Source organism: Antennarius striatus, chromosome 9 (genome assembly GCF_040054535.1).
Source record: "Antennarius striatus isolate MH-2024 chromosome 9, ASM4005453v1, whole genome shotgun sequence".
NCBI lineage: Eukaryota > Metazoa > Chordata > Actinopteri > Lophiiformes > Antennariidae > Antennarius > Antennarius striatus.
This window is the reverse complement of record NC_090784.1, coordinates 4740001-4758949: the sequence shown is the minus strand read 5'-3', so window position 1 is coordinate 4758949 and position 18949 is coordinate 4740001. Positions and strand designations below refer to the sequence as shown.

The window sequence follows — 18949 nt, the reverse complement described above, 5'->3', positions numbered from 1 at the left end:
ATAGTAGGGGGTCTGGGTTTTGGAGGAGATAGGATTTGGATGGGACTGAGTGCATTCCTATGGCCAAATAATAACGGGAGGGCACCAAACCCCATGAAAGTCATGCATATGAAACTAAGCACTATCTGGAGCACTTGCATCCAGATTTTTGGAGGGGAAAAAAAAAAAAAAGCCTTCATTCACGCATGAAAGAGAACTACAAACCAAAGCCACTCAGATATACTCTGTAGTTTCATTCTAAAAAGGCTCAAATAAATGAAAATTTCCACATACAAGAAAGTTTCACTTCAGCAATCCAGAGTTTACCCAACGTTACGTCCCCTAGCGCCACTCGCATGAGAGTCTTCATGCTAATGCTGAATACACACGGCGCATATTCAAGCAATTACAGCGATACCTCTTAGGAAAAAAACGCGTGCAAGCTACAGAGAGCCTGGAAGGGTAAAGCATGGCAGAACAAACACATTCAGGGAGCTAAAGAAAGATGCAATGAATGTCAGGTCTCCTGGGGGGGGGGTAGGAACACCACCAGGCGTGCTTTAAGTCGGCTTCATATTTAGCACCAATCCCCAGTTCTCTCTACTGAGAACCTGGTAATGTGAAATAGTAATCAGAGTGAAGCGATGGCATTGTGAGTGGACACAGATTTTTGCTGAAATGCAGACAAAATGGTTGGAAGTGAATCATCTTATTAAAAGCATTCTCAGCACGCCACAGCCCACGTATCCGCACAAAAAACTAGAGCTGAATGTGGTGACATCTCCCTCAGATGATAAGAACAGCGATTGCATTTTGCCCTATTTTAGATTATATAACTAACAACCATGAACTTCCTTCATAAAGCCTCTTAGTATAACAGATCAGTGATTAAATTTGCATCAAAGCGATGCAGCATAGCAGTACAGTGATTTGTCTAATCTCTTGTTGCACATTTCATCATTATGATCACACATTGTGAATTTGTGTGTGTGCATGTGTGTGTGTGTGCATGTGTGTGTGTGTGTGTGTGTGTGTGTGTGTGTGTGTGTGTGTGTGTGTGTGTGTGTGTGTGTGTGTGTGTGTGATGGTGTCTTTGCACACAGGTGATCTATACGGTGAAAAAGCGTCATCGTCTCTCTTCAGAAAAAAAATCTATTTGGGAAAAAAAAAAACCCAACAATGTTTACACACAACGCTTTGATTGCAATTTAATTTTACATCACTCTGGGCCTGGAACTCACAGGGAAACTAATGATGGACTTTCATCATCAGTATCAGCAATCTCCATGTCATTCATGTTTTGTGAGACTTGTGTGAAGACTTTGAATAAACCCCTGGAGGAGCGAGATAAAACCTTCCCTTTTTCTGAGAGAGAATTGCCATGATGCACGTCCAAATTTCTTGATTACAAGACGAGAGAGGAAAAAAAAAATAAAACCTTGAATGAAAGCCTTGCGCTGAAAGTTTTTCAGTTTGCTGATATAACAGTCAAGTGTGTCTATAAGTCTACTTAAAACGCTTAGGTATCAGTGGAGACAGCTGCGACACCCCCGTCTTATGATTCTGTCGAGACAGTACATTATCAAACCTTTCTTACCGCTCCCAAGCTACATTTCCGGTGACAAAAGCTTTGCAAAAGCCTCCTGAAGGATTCATCTATATCCTAATATTTCCAATCCAATTTAACTGGAGAAGGCAGAGTGGTCTGAGCACTAGTTTACCAATCTTTGCTTTCCAAGACTCTGTGTGCAGAAGGCTTGAGGGGTTCAATCAATGGCGCTTTGATCTCGGCTGGAACCATAATTATTTAACATTGTTACAAGGATTTCTCTAATCCATCCTACCATTAAATCCCTTTTACACTCTCATCTTCTGCAGCCTAATCTGCATCTGGGTGCTCCGTTTGTCTCTCTCCCTCATTTTGGCTCGTCCCTCCTTCCTTGACGACATCCTGACTTTATAATGGACTTGGCTGCTGAGTTAGAAAATGCCTTGTTTACCGAGAACAACCTGACTGAACTGTGCTGAAATGGACAGTTTACCGGTTAAGAATAGGGTTTTTTTTAGCCTACAGGAGCTTCATTTAGTTTACTTTCAGCTCAGTCTAGGGCAAATTTTGAAAACGCATTAAATTTAAATGTGAATTTTTAAAAGTGTGTGTAAAAGTGTGAAGAAGAACCAGGAACTAAGTGTACACCGTCTTTACAAGCAGTTTCTCGTTTCCCCATAGAAACAAAACTTTCTTAGGTTCAACTAAAAGTTTAGGGAAACTCCTGCCATAAAGATTCAATCTGTCCATTTATTTTGGTGACCACTTTGACTTCAAACATAAAGGGCCGACTGTCCTTTTGCAAATATTTGCAGTGTTTTACCATGATATAAATAGCATCATGGCCAATAGCAAACATTTGTTGAGACACCTGTCATGGCATCGTGGCCATCTGGTCTTCTAATTCTTCTAGCATGACATATGTGCATTAAACCTGAAATGTCTGTTGTGGATTTTTTTTTTTTTTTTTTTTGCTTTATTGGGTTGTTTTATTAATTTTTTAGGAGACTAGAAGACGGATTGGATGCTTCTGGGTTGGCTGGAGTCAAAAAATGAGACTCAAAGAGTTTTTACGTCTGAGTGAAGCGTCTTTGATGTCCTGAAAGGAAAAGGAAGAGGGTGGATGTATTTTTATATCTTTTTCAAGGTGGTGGTGTTGGTGGTATGTGTGTGCGTGCGTGTGTGTTTCTGTGTTGGAGCTTCATCCGTGTCTGCCCATCAGGTAGCCAGATTCTCAGATGGCCACTCCTTCAGCTGACCCCTGCCTTTCCCTGGCCAATGACCAGCTGGCACCAGGAACTGGCCGTCACGCACAGCCAAGAGAAGGGATTGTGGACAAGATGGTCACATGGTCCCTGTTACCTCTTTGTCACTCTCTTCTTTCCTTATTTTAACCCATCTAATGCCTCAAAGTCAGAATGCCACCACTGTGTATAATGCAAAAGCAGAGGATAGAATAAATTGGTATTACATGTAAAAAAAAAACTGCTTTGTAATGAATAAAGGATTCTTTAACCTAAAGCTTTGTTTGTAGATAATAGATTGAACAATGAAAGACAAATATAATTTAGGTTTTGAGTTTTGATTCAGAAGTATTCATTCATTTCATTTTAACCTTGGTGGCAAACTGAAATTCTGTGTTGCTGATGATGACGGTTATCATCATCATCATTATCATATGGTAGCTACACGTTGCCAGTCCACTGCTCCTTAGGTCACTCCCTTAGTGTGACTGTATAGAATCATCATCAGTGGAATTTCTCTTTAATAAGTTTTATTCTTAAGTTACACATCATCTTGACGGTTTTCTCATTTGGTGGACAGTGAAGTTGTATCACCATCTGAAAGAATCCATGCATCTCCCCACCTATATATATCTGAAAAAGGTCACTTGAAAACCTCACGGTGTCACGTATTAACTCCACCCACTACCGCCCAACCAATCACGGTGCATAAAGGAATCACGTGAACAATATGGCGTAAGGCACCGAGGTTTTTTGTCGTGGTTACTCCTTTCATCCATACGACAACGCAGATATCCGGGAAGAAAACGCCGGCCAAAATGAAGTTTTTTTGTAAACGCCGGGTCTACGTTGTCGTGTGGACGCTGTAACCCAAACTTTTTCTATCCGGGGGGGGGGGGGTAGCCCATAGGTCCTGCTTCAGACATGCGTCAGTCCACATGAGTTGATTACAGTAGATTGACGTGTTCCACTAAATACCACACTGAAGCAAACGGTAATTAACAAGCTTAACAGTTTCAGCAGAAAATGACAGCGATCACAATTACAGCGCTCCTAACGAACCCTGGATTTTCCACGACTTTCATAAGGGGGTGTAGTTTACATGAGCAAGCCTTTAGATAAGGCTGAGAACAAGTTCATTAACAAGAGTTAGCTAGCGAACACACACCATTCCCAATCAGCCCGGAAGGAGAGCAGGAACGAGAGAGACAGTGAGATTCCTATCGCCGCCAGTCCATGAAAATGAAGAGAATAGCATGACGCGCTATCTCCCAAATCAGCCACTGATTGCGAAACATCCGTGACAAGAAATGAACACGAGACAGAAGATCAGTGTGCAGATTTGCTTAAGGACATACTTGTAGAGACGAGGGGGAGAGAAAGAGAAGTCGCTGGGTGTTCCACATCAGAGACCCGGCAGTCTGAACGGCACAGAAGAGGCAGCTATCAGATGAATAGTGAGTTATTCTGCCGCGCTTCTCTGCCGCTCCAGACATAAAGACAATCGGAGAACGGCAAATCGCGGACAGCACTTGACATGAGTAAGTAAAGTGGAGATGAAATGCTCGGACAAGAAAAAGTTCAATTAAAGGATGTAGATTGTAAAAGGCCTTTTGTTGTTACTCAGCAAAAGGGAAACGCTATGGAGGTGCTTCAATGGAATCACCAAAGCAGGTGGGCATGTTCCGTGTTAGCCCACCTCATTAAAAGGCTTCAGTCTCTTTTTATGTAACGGCCATTACACATCCTATTCAGATACACACACGCGCCGTGATTAAAAATTATCTGCCGGTGATCACAATCACACCTGCTTAAAAACTTAAGCCAAAGAATAACAAAGAACTTTTGAATGCCGAAACTATCTGAACATTTACAAAGAGATTAAAGGGTAGACAGTCTCAAACTAAATAAATTTGCTTTTAATCGCTTTGAACAGGAAGTCATGTCATTTCAAATTGTTCCTATCTGATTGTCTGATTCTCCCCTCTTTATTCAAATTATAACATGCCCATCTGACTTTTTCCAGCACAATGGGAAAAATTAAAAAGGGAAATGACCTTTCATGGCAGCCAATGATGAGGGAGTGAATGGCATTATTATGCGCCCCAGATTAATTTCTGCCCACTCTATGCTGCCCATTGAGAAAACAGAGGGCCACGACCGCCTCCGTGTAAGGCGCGCGCTAATTGGGAGGTGCATCATAGAGATGCAGGGAAAGTTTGGCGACATCATTATGAATTGATTTCTCTTCCTCTATATTCAGCAGAGATAAGGACACAAGCCTTATCAATGACAGGCAGTCTTTAGACTGGTTGTCATTTGATAACCAGACCTGCTGTGGTTCAGCAGAAAGTGAAAGCGTGCCTCGCATCACCTCCTCTGCAGTCGCAGAACCACTTTACTCCCTCAAGACCAGACTCTACCTCCTCTCTCCCTGCTTTGCCCGTCCGACAGTGTGTTTCTGAGCCTCTAATTCTCATTCTGATGGCTGAGAAGAAGCGGGAAGGATAATTACAGTCAGTCATACATCTAGTCATGCTACATCCATCCCTCCTTTTCAAAGCAGTATTTTTAAGCTCAGCGTTTTCTCCCTCAAAAGGGCCTTCTCCCGCATGCGATGCCTTCTTTTTGTCATGGCCCCCATAGTTCTGAGCTGACCCCCTCAGCCCTGTCTCCTGACTGATCACAGTGATGGTTTATTACTGTCGTCCCTGCGTTCTTATCTTTAGCCAGCAATGCTCATTTCCTTCCACAGATTTAAATGCAAATGCGAAATTTAATGATAAATGCATTATCTGATAGGTGCGATAACACTGATTCACTGTCAGTATAAAATACACACCCCGGGGGGCTGCGAGCCAGCAAGCACAACTTGCCCAAATCCACTTTTTTCCTCCCCTCGCTCTCTCCTCTTTTTTCTTTCTCTCTCTCTCTCCCTCTATCTCTCTCCGTTTTCTCTTTTTTAGAAATGCGTGTACCTGCAATAAATTCTTGAGGTCATTTTATGCATTAAAAGGAATCACATTTTCTGTGATCAGCAGTGTGCTAGTGCTGAGCAGTAATTGCTGTGCAACTGTCTTCTCCAATGTATTATCCATCTCTTTGATGAAGTTGCTTGTAGTGAAAAAGGTAATACTAGATTAAAAAAAAAAAAAGAGTTGCAAACTCTTCAGAAATGCCACATCTGCATTGTGTTATGTTTCTTTAAAAAAGAAATGAGGAATCTGTTCTTGTTGGTAATGTAGTGTGAGCACAATGGTGGGTGAACATTCCGTTAAAGAAGCGTGTTGTTCTGCCACACAGTTACAACATATGAATCAGACGTGTCCACAGATAGCCTACTGCTCCTTTCCTGTTTAAAGCCAAAATCCATGCGCTCAACACGCATTGCGGTTTCGTTAAAAATTACTTTTTCGAATGGCACTATGGACAATATCTCATATAATTCCTTACTTGGACCATCCCATTCATCCGACCCCACCGCTGCATGTCGAGCTTTCTCGCCCTGCCCGTCCATCTCCGTCTCGCCAGCTTCTCGATTGCCATCTTCCTCTCCTGCAAGCAGAAGAAACACAGAATAAGCACATGTGACATGAACCGAGCATCACCGTAAATGCTGCGCTCAGACATCTAATTTAATCAATCACTACATTATTTGACACTTGAAAAAGGTTGTATAACTCTCTTGTGCGGTATACGATTGTGTAATAATCCGAAGTCATGTGACCCATTGTCATTTGTGTATGTGTGACCGTGCAGCAGTAGTTCTGTATCTGTACGTTTGTTGTGAGCTCACCGCGGCCAGCTGCATACTTTTATGTAAAAGAAGTTCCCATGAGTGTTTGCAGGAACAGGAGGAAGCCCGATGGAACAGGAAGGAAAGCAAAGTGTGGGAGAGAGGTGGCTATTTATTACCTTTTGATCTATTGTGGAGCGAGCTAGAATGTGTGTTATAGGATGTGGGGCTGATTTACAGTCTCGGGGCTCACATAGGCCACGTTTAAGAATATTTGGGCATCGCTCTCCATGGTGTAAATGCTTAAAAACCTTGTTAAACAGACTCCGCCTCTTAATGTGCAGCACCAGCACTGGCAGGACATCCTGTTGAGTGCTCTTACATGCACTTAGAGTAAAGAAAAAAATCTATTTTTTTTGCATGTCTACAGTAAGCACAGTTTGTCCTCAAACTTTATAGGCACATAAATCAGAGTTTAGGAGGTTTCCCTACGTGGTGTTCTGAATACATTAAATATGGCCGACACAGTGATGGCACTGTGTCTCTCCAAACTCCGGAGAGGTAGAGGAAACCTGCTCGCGGCGTGCAGCGGCTAGCTGAGAGTTTGTGGAAGAACATTTCTATCACTTTTTTTGTCACCATATCGTTTTCATCCCTTTGATGTTTTAAACCGAATCATGAATGGTCAAGGACAGGGGATGGATTAGCACAACGGATTACTACACTTCATACTTTCAACAAGGAAAACCTGGACGCATGTGGACATTCAAATGTGAATATATTCCGATGACAGAGACGATACTTTGTTAAGATGTGGGTTAGATGACGTGGAATAAAAATAAAAATTGATCATCAGATTTGACGTTGTCTATGCTTGCTTACAACGTCCGTAATCTGATTTCCATCCCACTGCGTTAGCTCCCACACCTACGGTGACAACTGCCACAGGACACACATCACCTCACTCCAACACTGTCCATACTCAGCTGGGTTAATCTCAAAGATCAAGCACACACACCATGCTTGTTTAGCTGTTTTTTCTTTTTTTTCTTTTTTAACGTGACTCACTTCAAAGAAGGGAGCAAACATTGCCAAAAGGATGTCAGCTTTTTTTTTTTTTTTTTTTGCCTTGCCTTTTAAAAGAGGAGATAAATATTAAGGAAAAAAAAAAAAGTGAAACTGAAGGGATGTCTGCAGAAATGTCCTACTTACAGTACATGAGGTCATTATGACCCAGTTTTGCTTATGCAAGTGTCTGCTTGGGCCGGTGATTTCTTCCTCCACCCCCCCACCCCCTCCCCTGCCAGCATATTGTCAGGGAGCCCACTCAACTAAATTCCCCCAGTATTTATTGTTGGGCATGGAGTGCCTCTTTAGCATACTAGGCTCGTATTATGACGAGGATAACAAAGGCGTATATCAACAGTTCCTTCCAATGGAGTGGAGTTTTAAAAAAAGCGGGCAAGATAACATTAAAGGCACTACCTTGATCTCAGGCGAACATGTTAAGCCCTGTAACGAAACGTATTGGAAGTGTTTAATTACAGCCCGGGAAATGAAGCTACAAGATGATTCCTTAATTAAGCAGTGATTAAGGATTTTCTGCCTTCTATCTAATGCAGTTTGCAATGTATTTTAAATACAATCGCCCAGGCAACCTCACAGGGAACAATGTCACAAGGCTTTGATGAAGTTTGCTGCACACAAATGTCACTTGGAAGAAGAAGAAGAAGAAGAAGAAGAAGAAGAAGAAGAAGAAGAGCTGGGCAGCACTCCTTTACTCAGAGAATGGGTTGATAAAACATTGAACAAAGACTCCTTTTTTTATTCTTTTTTTTAAATGTGAATTTTGACCCTTCTGCACTCCACTTCATTCTCACAATTCCACCACTGGTAATAGAGAATGTCTAGTTTCATCATATGAATTGAAACCCTCTGCTATGTTATCACAGGAGGAAGATTGACAATGATCATCCTCTGCATTATCGCTGAGATCATAATTTACACCTGGGCTGAGGCTCCTTTCCCTCTGCAATCAAATGGTGATACTTAAGGCTGAGCGAGAGGAGCCCCCGAAAGGAACAGAAGAAGATGGGGAGGGCCACGGAGACGAGGCGACCTGCTGGGTGCAGGGTTGGCGGGCATGCAAGAGGAACCAGTGAGCTGTTAAAATCAGCCCTATCGCAGCTCTATCAAAGGACAGCTTTCTCGCCAAATCGCAGTCACACGCAGGGGCTATGCATTCAGGTCAATAAGCTTATAGGCGATTTACACACACAATTCCTGGAGCAAGGTAGCAACAAAGTCATATTGGCTTTTCTCTCCCTTTTAGCATTGTCTCTGGAAAGGAAGCCCTTGAAAAATGTCAATCTCTCATGTGCAACTTTAAGGAGCTCAGAGCATCTAATCCTGACCACTGAGTCTAGACAGGTCGCAATTTCTGCAAAATGGAGTATAAGTATTTTTTAAGTCTTCATATGGGATTGCACAGTTCTATATGTGAATGAATTCGAGGCTCAATCACTTTAACTCACTGCCATTTTTTAAAACCCGTCACAATCTCGCTAGCACTGGTGATGGTTTCCAGCATGTAATAATGGGTGTGTGTGTCTGTCTGTGTGTGTGTGTGTGTGTTTGTGCCTGCTGTCCCCCCAGTAGTGGTAGTGCTAGTGGGTTGACACTGTATATTTAGTTGTTGATGCAGATTATGCTGCAACAGATAAAGTCAATTCCAGGAAGCAACCTTTTTCACCAAAGTCAAGTATAGCTGTAAGACTTCTCTGCTATCTGAAAAATAGGTTTGAATTGCATGCAATTTGTGGCAGGCAGAGCACTCCAATGGAGGGAGGCTATTAGTGAAATGCCTTTCCACTGTCTCTTTAAATGCCAATAAATTCCCATCATTACAGAATCTGGCAGTTTTCCTCCCTGTCTGCAGCCTGGGTCTTTATCTCACTCTGCCTTAGTCTCTGAGCATGTAGATCTGGCCCAGTTAGATTGTCATACTTAACAAACATTAATGATTAATTTCCTCCACTGAGTCAAATGGGGCTAAAGGGATGACTCGATTCATCTTATCGCGCCACAAATTAGCATTTCCCCATATTCTTCCAGCATCAACTGTGCATTAAAATTCCACATTTACAATTCTGGGCACTAGCAGCTGTGGCGAAAGCGCCAAGGAGATCTTCCTCCTGTGTTGCTGGAGATTCTGATTACTTCTTGCGTTACACAAAGGGTGGCATAATTAATTCTGCCATTTTCTGTTTGTTCCTGTACGTCTCTGACTGCTGCAAGTCAAATTACTCACTCAGAGGTCAAGGTGGGTTTGTAATGCTCTATGTTAGGTCCTGTGTGTGCAGCGCTGAGCTTTCACTATTCACTTTCGACGGAGGAAAATGTTTCTGCCTGCATTACAATTCCAAACTACCACATTTATTGAAAAAAAAAAAAATCATGTAATACGACTACACAAAAAGATGTTCTACAGTGAGGAAATGAGAGACGTGAAATGACATGTAAATTTACTGTCAGGGCTAAGTAAGGAAGTCGTTTGTCATCAGACAACACTTGGAACGCACAAAGGGAACAGCTTGTGGCAACACCCTGCGCTGAACTTCACTGATAGCCAACAATAAAAAAGAGAGGGTAAAACAGCAAGGTGAAATTTCACAATTCCAGTAAAAAAAAAAAAAAAGATGCCACCCAGTGTATATAAAAGATGTGTCTTTCTCACAATTATTGAGACAGGTGTGTCAATAGAGGATAAATCCTCGCTGTGGATTCTGGCGTTCAGTTGAGGGCTCCTCACAAGCAGAGCTCCATAAATGTGAAACTGGGAAGTTGTTTGAGGTAAGATAAGTTTTTAATCACAGGAAAAAAAATATGGTTGTTTCTTGAATATGTGTGATTCTCAGTATGTAGCAGACCCCCCTCTAATTCCATGTCTATTAAAACAGCCCTCCTTCCCTCCAGAGCTGTGCTACTCTATAACATGCGGTTTCACTAATGCCACATTGAGTATAATAGACAAAACGTCTCTTCATACTAGCAGGTTAGTGCTTCATCTGTAGCTGTAATAGTTTAACCCAACACAGTTTGATCTATTATTTAAAACATTCATGAAGGTTTGCCAGCTGTGAGGTCAGAACCCCGTAAATAGGCCCTACATATTCATGAAGAACAATAGTGGAAGGTGTGGGATCCTTCATTTAAATAAACGTATAATCAACCACTATCACTACTAGCTGGAAAAACACCCTACTGGTACCAGACCAGTGAACAAAGGTATAAAGGTCAGGCGACAAGTCAATGTTTGTTTCACAGGTACCTTAGCCAATACAAATACAGTGCTTTCTATGGAACTAGAAGAAGAATGTCTTATTTATAATGTGGTCACAAACAATTTGCACCCATTTATTTACAAAGCTAAAAGGTTTTAGCTTTGTATAAAGGTGACATCCTTGTGGACTTGAGTTGAGATCTATCACTGAAACACATTCAACTCACTATTAAGCATCAGTCAGAGTCCAGCTATGTCGCCATCCATACACTCTTCCTCAACCATATTGCAAACCATAACTCTAAAAGCACCAAAAACCACCCGGAGCCTTGACACCATTAACAAAACAGGTGATGGAGTCGACGTCTCCCAGTTGAGAGGTCCCCAAACCTTGGACCAAGATGGGACATCAAGGTGCTCCATGCACTTATCTGGGGAGTCCCTTTTCTGCAAGGGTAAGGCAAATGACTGAGTCTTTGGTGGCATTCAACTTCATGACCTTTGCGCCTTTAAGCAGCTTTGCTACTTCACCGCACTCTGATCAAAGTTAATAAGTGCTTCATATGTTAATGAAAATTGGTACTCCTCTTTGTGTTCCTACAGCTTTTTAATACCTATTATAGACTGAAACTTTTAATGGAGGTTTTAGGTCCCCCTGACAAGCCCATTTCAGAGAGTGACTACACAGATACAAGGCTAAGCTAAGACCAGAGAGTCACTGCTCAGTGGAGGAACCTTACACGGGAGACCTTATTCTCTGGGAAGCAGCAGAAGATAAAGGCCACGGGATGAGTGGCTGCTTTAAAACCTACGTTCAAGTCCGCACAGGGCTAATTACAGCACGCCATCACATTTGAGAGGGTTTAGTTAATCAAGGGGGCTCTCTTTTTCTTCCTATAGTTGAGGAATAACACACTTAAACCATTTAATGCCTCCAGGATTGGGTACTGGCAGCTCCACATAAGTGGGGTAAATTTAAGCAAAGCCAACATTAGTTCAAATAGATCTAATTGAGGAAGGGATCATGGGGGGAATGGCTACACCTGATGATTGCGCACAACTTGCTCTGAGGAATAAAGAAATTTGGATAGTACATCATTTGGGTCTTAAGAGGCAAAGGGAGTCTTAACTTCTGTAAGCTCAGATAGGAAAGTAATAAAAATTGGACTGGTAAGGCTTGTGTCGAACAAGGAGCAGATTACTAGTGTCACTAAGATGTAATACATGACATTAAGTATTGTTGCAAAGTGTTGACTTTATTCACAATAATGGTGAAGAGATTTGAAGCCCAGTTCCTCACAAGGTTTTAGCCGAAACAATGGAAATATCAAAAAGGCTGCGAGAAGGTTCAGGAAAGATGTTCAGGAGTTGTGTCTTTTTTGTAAGCTGTAGCAACCAGTATGTACCACACCAGCTCTTAGATAGCAACTGGGTTATTACAAGACCATACATTGTACTTTGAAGTTTGCGTAAGGGCACATTACAAAGGAGGCAAAGGGTAAAGCTAACAAGGCGTCGCTGGTAATTGCAATTTCTGAACAATTGCTTCGTTCAACTTTTCCCAGAGAACAAAAGAAAAAACATCATTGATACGATTACTGGGGCATAGCCTACCTGAAACATGAAAGATTTATTTTTTTCTTCAGTAATGTAATCCCACCAGGCACATCAGTTAAGAAGTGTGAAGAAATAATTCTAAACAATTTTCCCTTTGAAAGGAGAAGGAAGAGGCAGACATTCAAAGCCCCGGCTTCTTCATTAAAAAGTCAAATTTATGGCTTCCGTGTGCCAGTAGGAGTGGGGACACCTGGGGTAGTGAAAAGCCACACGACCGTGAGGCTCGGAGGAGGCGGTGGGGGGGGGGTGATGAAGTTAAGGGGAAGGGAGGCGGGACAGGTCTGTCATCTTCACACTGTAACCTGGAGCAGACCACAAATTAGCTCCTGTGATGGCACGGTGTGACGGAAATGAAACAAACATACAAAGAAGCAACCTAATTGAATTGGAGTTCAAAGAGTACTCGGGCGCGTTTTTGGCGATGCTGAGGCGCTTTATAGCGCTGGACCTCCGAGCAGTAGCAGGTGCTGCTGAGCGTTCACACGGCTTTAGAGCCGGCTCAAAGGGAAGTGCAACGCTCTCCGGTGCATTAGTGTACGGTTGCACACCTTCACAGCACTATCACAGGGGAAGAGCCAGCATTCCCGATGCCATCTCTCTCCCAGATCAAACCACTGCTCTTGGGTGGACGGCTGGGATCAAATATCAAAATGGATAGTTTCATCTGTAGGCAGTGATGCAGGAGGAATTGTCATACAGACACAAGTTCTGCCAAGCTTGATTTTGAACATGTTGAGGAATTTTATTACACACTATTGGCTGTTCTTTTTTAATGTTTTGGCAAGATCGTGTCTCCGCACATCGTCTCAGATTAGGCATTTAAAAAGAAAGTAGTTCTTCATGCTGGTTAAGAACTACTTTGAAATATTTGGAATAACTACGCTACCCTCACCTTTGTTGCAGAAATACTCCATATCTTCACAGCTCATGTTCTCAGCCTCAAACTCGGCAGAGAAGTTCTCCTCCACCGAGAACTCGTCTTTGGCCAAGAGCTCGTTCTCCTCCGAGACACACTCCTCCTCCTCTTCCTCCAGGCCATCCTCCAGAGGACCTGAGGGAAAACACCCGTATGCACACATACAGAGACAGACAGACAGACAAGCAGGAACACACACACACACACACACAGGCGCACGCACACACACACACGCGCACACACACACACACACACACACACAGAAGAAAGCTGTTCAGCAGTTTCATCACATCCTCCCGGCTCTCGAGAAAAACTTCTTCCTCTTTTTTGCTTCTTTTGTTCGGATATGTAGAAACACAACTCAGACTGTGGTTTCTATGCACTGAGTGTTCAGTTACACAAAGATAAGGTTATGCCAATAAAGAATTTTATCGTATATGATGTATCACAAAGGTCCTTCAATTAAAGTCTTTGAAAAAAACCAAAATACAACTCCTTAATATTGTGTTCTTTCAAACCAAGCTGCCAAAAGAGTCAAGGTGAAGGCCGATTCTAATCCCGCTCCCTGCGCCCACAAACGGAGGGATGAGAGGAAAAAAAAAAAGTTCCATTCCAGACTTTCACACCGACGTCAGCGTGGAAGGAGAAAGGAAAAATACTTTTTATTAATTTGTTGGCCTTATCACAGGGTACAATGTTGATTTTCCATTTACATTCCATGCCTCCGGGTAATACACCAGTGCAATCTTGAAGTAGACACTTTTCCATGTGATTAATGCCCCCCACCCCCACCCCCCACCATGCCATATTATTTCTTTAAATCTAAATGATTCCAGTTTTGCTTGTAGCTGTACATCTCTTTTTGGTATTTGCATATTACCATTTTTGCTTCAATCAAGCGCACTGATGGAATTACTGTACTGCCACCTGAATTGCATTAGCTCCGAAAAAAAACATGACATCCGGCATTTGAATGTTATTAAGATAAAGTGGATATTGTGCACCACCTCTCTTCCAGACCAAAACACAACTTCAATGTCTGCACATGAATAGCAAAAGAAGCAATTTTTTGTTTAGTAAGATTTAAAATAACACAAACTTGCATTATTGTCATTTTGAGAAATCTCTTTCTTCTCAAGCTGAATAATCTGCCCCCCCACCACCACCACCACCCTACTAGCGAGACATAGGTCCTGTCTTGGATTCTGCCCGTCACATGTGAGCTATGTTGCCGCCTCTTGTGCATCATTCTGAAGCTCAAACAGAGTGCGCTAATATCCTCTGGACACCTTTCAACATGTTTGTTCTATTGTAACACGCGTGAGTCCCTCAGCTTTACTAAAGCAATAATTTCAGTTCAGAAAGTGGGGCCGATGTGCCTCTCCTGTTTCTCTTTATTCCTGCAATGAGCCTCATAAAAGACCCCCCTGATGTCCACAAACTGCTTGCTCTTTTCATTAGTCTTATAAATGACTCCTTTGTAGAGGCCCACATCTGCAGGAGCCCCGGACATGAAAAGAATTAGCGCACAGATCTCTAATAGACACTGTGGAGGCAAGAGTGCTGCTTTTAAATTAGGATACAGTTTTTATGATCTTATCTGATGCCTTCTGCTGATTTGCTGAGGAGCGAAATGAAGCGTGAAGTGACTCGATGAGTCTACCATCGCCTGAGATGATACTGAGAGATAAATATCGCTGTATCAAGGGGAGATTGTATGACTGGCGTTAAAAGCTCCTGCCAAGGCAATTGAACACAGTGTGAAAGAAAGCAGGGAAATACATTTCTATACACACACTCTGTACACATTCCATTACACAGATGAATAAGAACTGTGTGTACAACTAAATGATTCTCCCTCTGTTGCCAGCAAATACAGCAACACTATTGCACCATAGAAAATAGACCTACAGTGTTGTGTGATAATAAGGGTAAAGGGAGATTACAGATAAACTTCATGGTCAATAAGACACAAAGATTAGGCAGATAAGATGAGATAGAATTGAGGTTTAATAGACTCGGAATAAGGGCATCTCACTTCCCCACTCTAGCAGATAGTAACTAAATGGAGCATTTTCAAACTGATAGAGATACAGAGGTCTCACGGAATATGGAAAGATGAAACACTCCACTCAGTCTCAGACATTAAAGGGCTGTGATGGCTACCTCTTGGGGACAGCGTAGATTGCCAAAGTTTGTCTGCATTCTCACATGTTTAGTTTATTATACAGTATTCATTGCATGGAGAGACCTGAAATTATTTCAGAGACAGCAATGATAAGAATAATGACTTTCTAAACGACTAGCACCACACTCCTAACTCATTTTCTGATAGTGGCGTTCCTGCTATATTTAGTTATGTACTGTTTAAAATCCTGTCACATTCACTGTGTGACCCACGCTTGTTGGTGCATTTCTATAGGGTCTGCTGACGAATTGGGTCGCAAGAATGTCTGCTGCTTCACCCTCTTATCAAGCCTCCTCTGGAGTTCAGATGGCCAATGACACTGCGGGGAGAGCGTCTGCATTTTATATCGCCAAAGAAAACAACACGGTCTGATTTACAATGGCGTGCTCATTAAAAATGATGCAAAAAAAAAAAAACAATCAAAAAGAAAAGAGATTCACACGAGAGGTGAAATCTCCCAATTATTTCATATCTGCCATTATAATCTTATCTACTATTATATCTACTGCTAATTGCAAAGATAAGCTTAAACAATTTATGTCGAAATAAAAAAATCTCTTCAAAATACGTTATAATCTTATTATTTTTCATTTTTGACTGATCAAAAAATAATGTAAAACTGTAGGTAACATGTCAAATCTGTTATGATTTGAATGTCTCAAATATCACTTTTCTAATCATTTTACTTGAATTTGTTTGGTTTGGGACATTTGGTCAGACATATTGATTAGGGCAATAGAATGTAATCATTAATTTATTTTCTTGTCTTCAGCCATTTATCTGAAACACTGGTTTACTCTGGAGCCTATTACAGTTTGGCTATGGGAGGAGACGGGGTACACCTTGAACAAGTCGCCAGTTAATCACAGGGCCACATAGAAAACCCACACACACACCTACGGTTCATTTATAGTAACCAGTCCACCTAAATTGCACATTTTTGGAGGTGGGAACCAAGAGAACCCAGAGAGAAGACAAAAACATCAATAAGTGCCTTGTGAAAAAAAGCAAGCCACAAATCTTTCTTACTTACACACCTATAATAATTGTTCTTCACATATAAATCTAACAACTGCTCTGTTCAGACATTCAAGTATTAATTCCAAGGGGTGGTTTCGATTGCTCCGATCATACGAGTACAAGGACTCCGATCGGGTCAAATTTAAGAGGATGTTTCAGGGACCTGCACCCTGTCAGAGGTTCCTCTCAGTGGAGGACAGTGTCCAGGTATCCCTGTACCCTCACAACCCTGTCATCCATACCTCCACCCTGAACTGTGTCATCCGTACTCAGCAGACTCTTACTCTAGCGACTAGAGAGAGAAATCTCAGCCCTGTTCAAACAGTGATGCAGCAGGAGCAGCCAATGCTAATAGAGACATTGGTGGCTGAATGCAGGCTTGATCACAGTAGCTCTTTTGTTCATGGTATGGCCTCTGTCTGATAGGGATCGGCCATGCGGAGTGCAGCTCAGGAGAGGGATATGGTAATACCCCCACTGAGTCTATAAAATGGGGTGATACTCTGCAACCATATGATGGACGGAGGATTAATGAGTCACAGAGGAAGGTGAGTAAGGAGGAGAGGAGTATGGACTGAGGTGGTGGGATAAAAATATCTTTCTGGAAAACCTCAGCGGAATGAAAGTGAAAATAAAATTTAAAAAAACAAAAAAAACCCCAACACACCAATGTGCCTCAAAAACTCACACTAAAAGAAAGAGCGCCAAACAAATGTGTGTGTGTGTGTGTGTGTGTGTGTGTGTGTGTGTGTGTGTGTGTGTGTGTGTGTGTGTGTGTGTGTGTGTGTGTATATATGTGCAAAACTGAACGACTGAATCCTGATTTCATGGCATGCTCTTTCAACAGTCCGCAATGTGGGGAGCTTGTGGCCGGGCTGTGATAGTGATACCTCACATTATCAGCAGACTCCACAGTGTGATGTGTGGATCACAAACCCAGCCTCCTCTATAGCTCTCTAATTAGAGGTGAGGTAATTGAATCTGACAGAACAAAGCGGCAGATCTCTATAAGCATGAAAATCATTTTTTGCTCCCACCTATACAGTTTTTCATCCAAAAAGGTCCATTGAAAACGTGTCCAAGCTGGCCTGGGGATAAAACGTGGCACCTGAGACTAAACATGAATGCATAATGCAGCCCTAAAATCCAACAGGGCCATGCAGCTCAACCCCTGCCAGCTCCGTCTCCCAGTGACTGGCCCTTTGTGCCAACGCTGATACCGGGCCTTCCTCACTTTCAGGTGGTCAACACACACACACACACACACACACACACACTCCGAAGAACTCTTCAAACTTCTGCGTGGGAGGAAATCGCAAGAAGCCGTAAAACTGCGAGCCAGGTAGGCTTGTATACACACACACTTGTGTTTACCTTTACAGCTGGAGGAAAGAAACTGAATAAACACTCGCTCTCCGGCAGAAAGAGTTTGGTCTCGCCTTGCAGGAAAACTTGAGAGAGAAAGAGGAGAAAGAGACGGGAAGAGAAAGTGGAGAGAGGCAATGAGAGACTGGGGGCCGAGCTTTCTCCTCAGCTCTAATGACCTCTGGGAAGCAGAGGGCTCCCTCCCTGCCTTGGAGGAGACGGAGTGTATATGTTACAGGGCTCAAGCCTCTAATTTAATCCTTGATCACTGTAATGAAATAGATAGCATTTACGAAACTCTTAATAGCTTAATATGCTAACCGGAAGCCTCAATGGAATTATTCATTCAATCAATTCTTTTTTGTTTGTTTTTCTTAAATCTGTGTAAATGTTGCAAAATAAAAAAGAAAGAAAGAAAGAAAGAAAGAAAGTTCCTCCCTGTGATCAAACTAAATGTGAAGCTGATGCTGTAACAGAAGTCAAAAGTAAATTACCCTTTTGTTTATTGTCTGTGGATGGCTTCTTGTGTGCGTGTGCGTGTGTGTGTGTGTATATGTGTGTGTGTGTGTGTGTAAGTGTGTGTGGAAAAGCTTCAGTACAGACTGATTTATTCTCAGAGCTGCAGTCTGTGACCAAGAATAAGCAACGGTATTGTTTAACTTGATTTTCCAGTTGCTAAGCAATGTAATTCTCATGATTAGAAATGGCTGCCTTCCTAAATTTGGGCACTTACAACCAACAGTCAACAAACTGCTCGAGAACTCAGCAGCAAAGCTCATCTGGAAATTGTGGTGAAAAGGAGGGGAAGGGTGGGCTCATCAGAGATGGGGGAGTGGTGGTGGTGGTGGTGGTGGTGGTGGTGGTGGGGGTATTCACATCCTCGTAGATGTGAACGTAAACAGTCTCCTGTCAGCCTGCAGCACCACAGATGACAAGACATCTAAATATATTACGTCACGCACTAAGATTGACCAGCCAAGTTTATATAACTGCACAATTACGATTGGAGATGATCAAGACCGGGACACGCCCATCAGCTGGCAGGAAGCGCGG

At 42.4% G+C, this 18949-nt stretch overlaps 1 protein-coding gene across 2 annotated transcripts in view; it reads right to left on the bottom strand.

Annotated features, from left to right (window-relative positions):
- Nucleotides 1-18949, bottom strand: part of zfpm2a (zinc finger protein, FOG family member 2a) — a 111163-nt gene that overhangs the window by 66840 nt on the left and 25374 nt on the right. For both annotated transcript variants that reach the window (XM_068324678.1, XM_068324679.1), the window contains exons 2-3: nucleotides 13300-13458; nucleotides 6226-6327 (exon numbers count right to left, since the gene is read on the bottom strand). In XM_068324678.1, the coding sequence (XP_068180779.1) occupies nucleotides 6226-6327; nucleotides 13300-13458 (261 nt within the window). The remainder of the gene's footprint in view (nucleotides 1-6225; nucleotides 6328-13299; nucleotides 13459-18949) is intronic.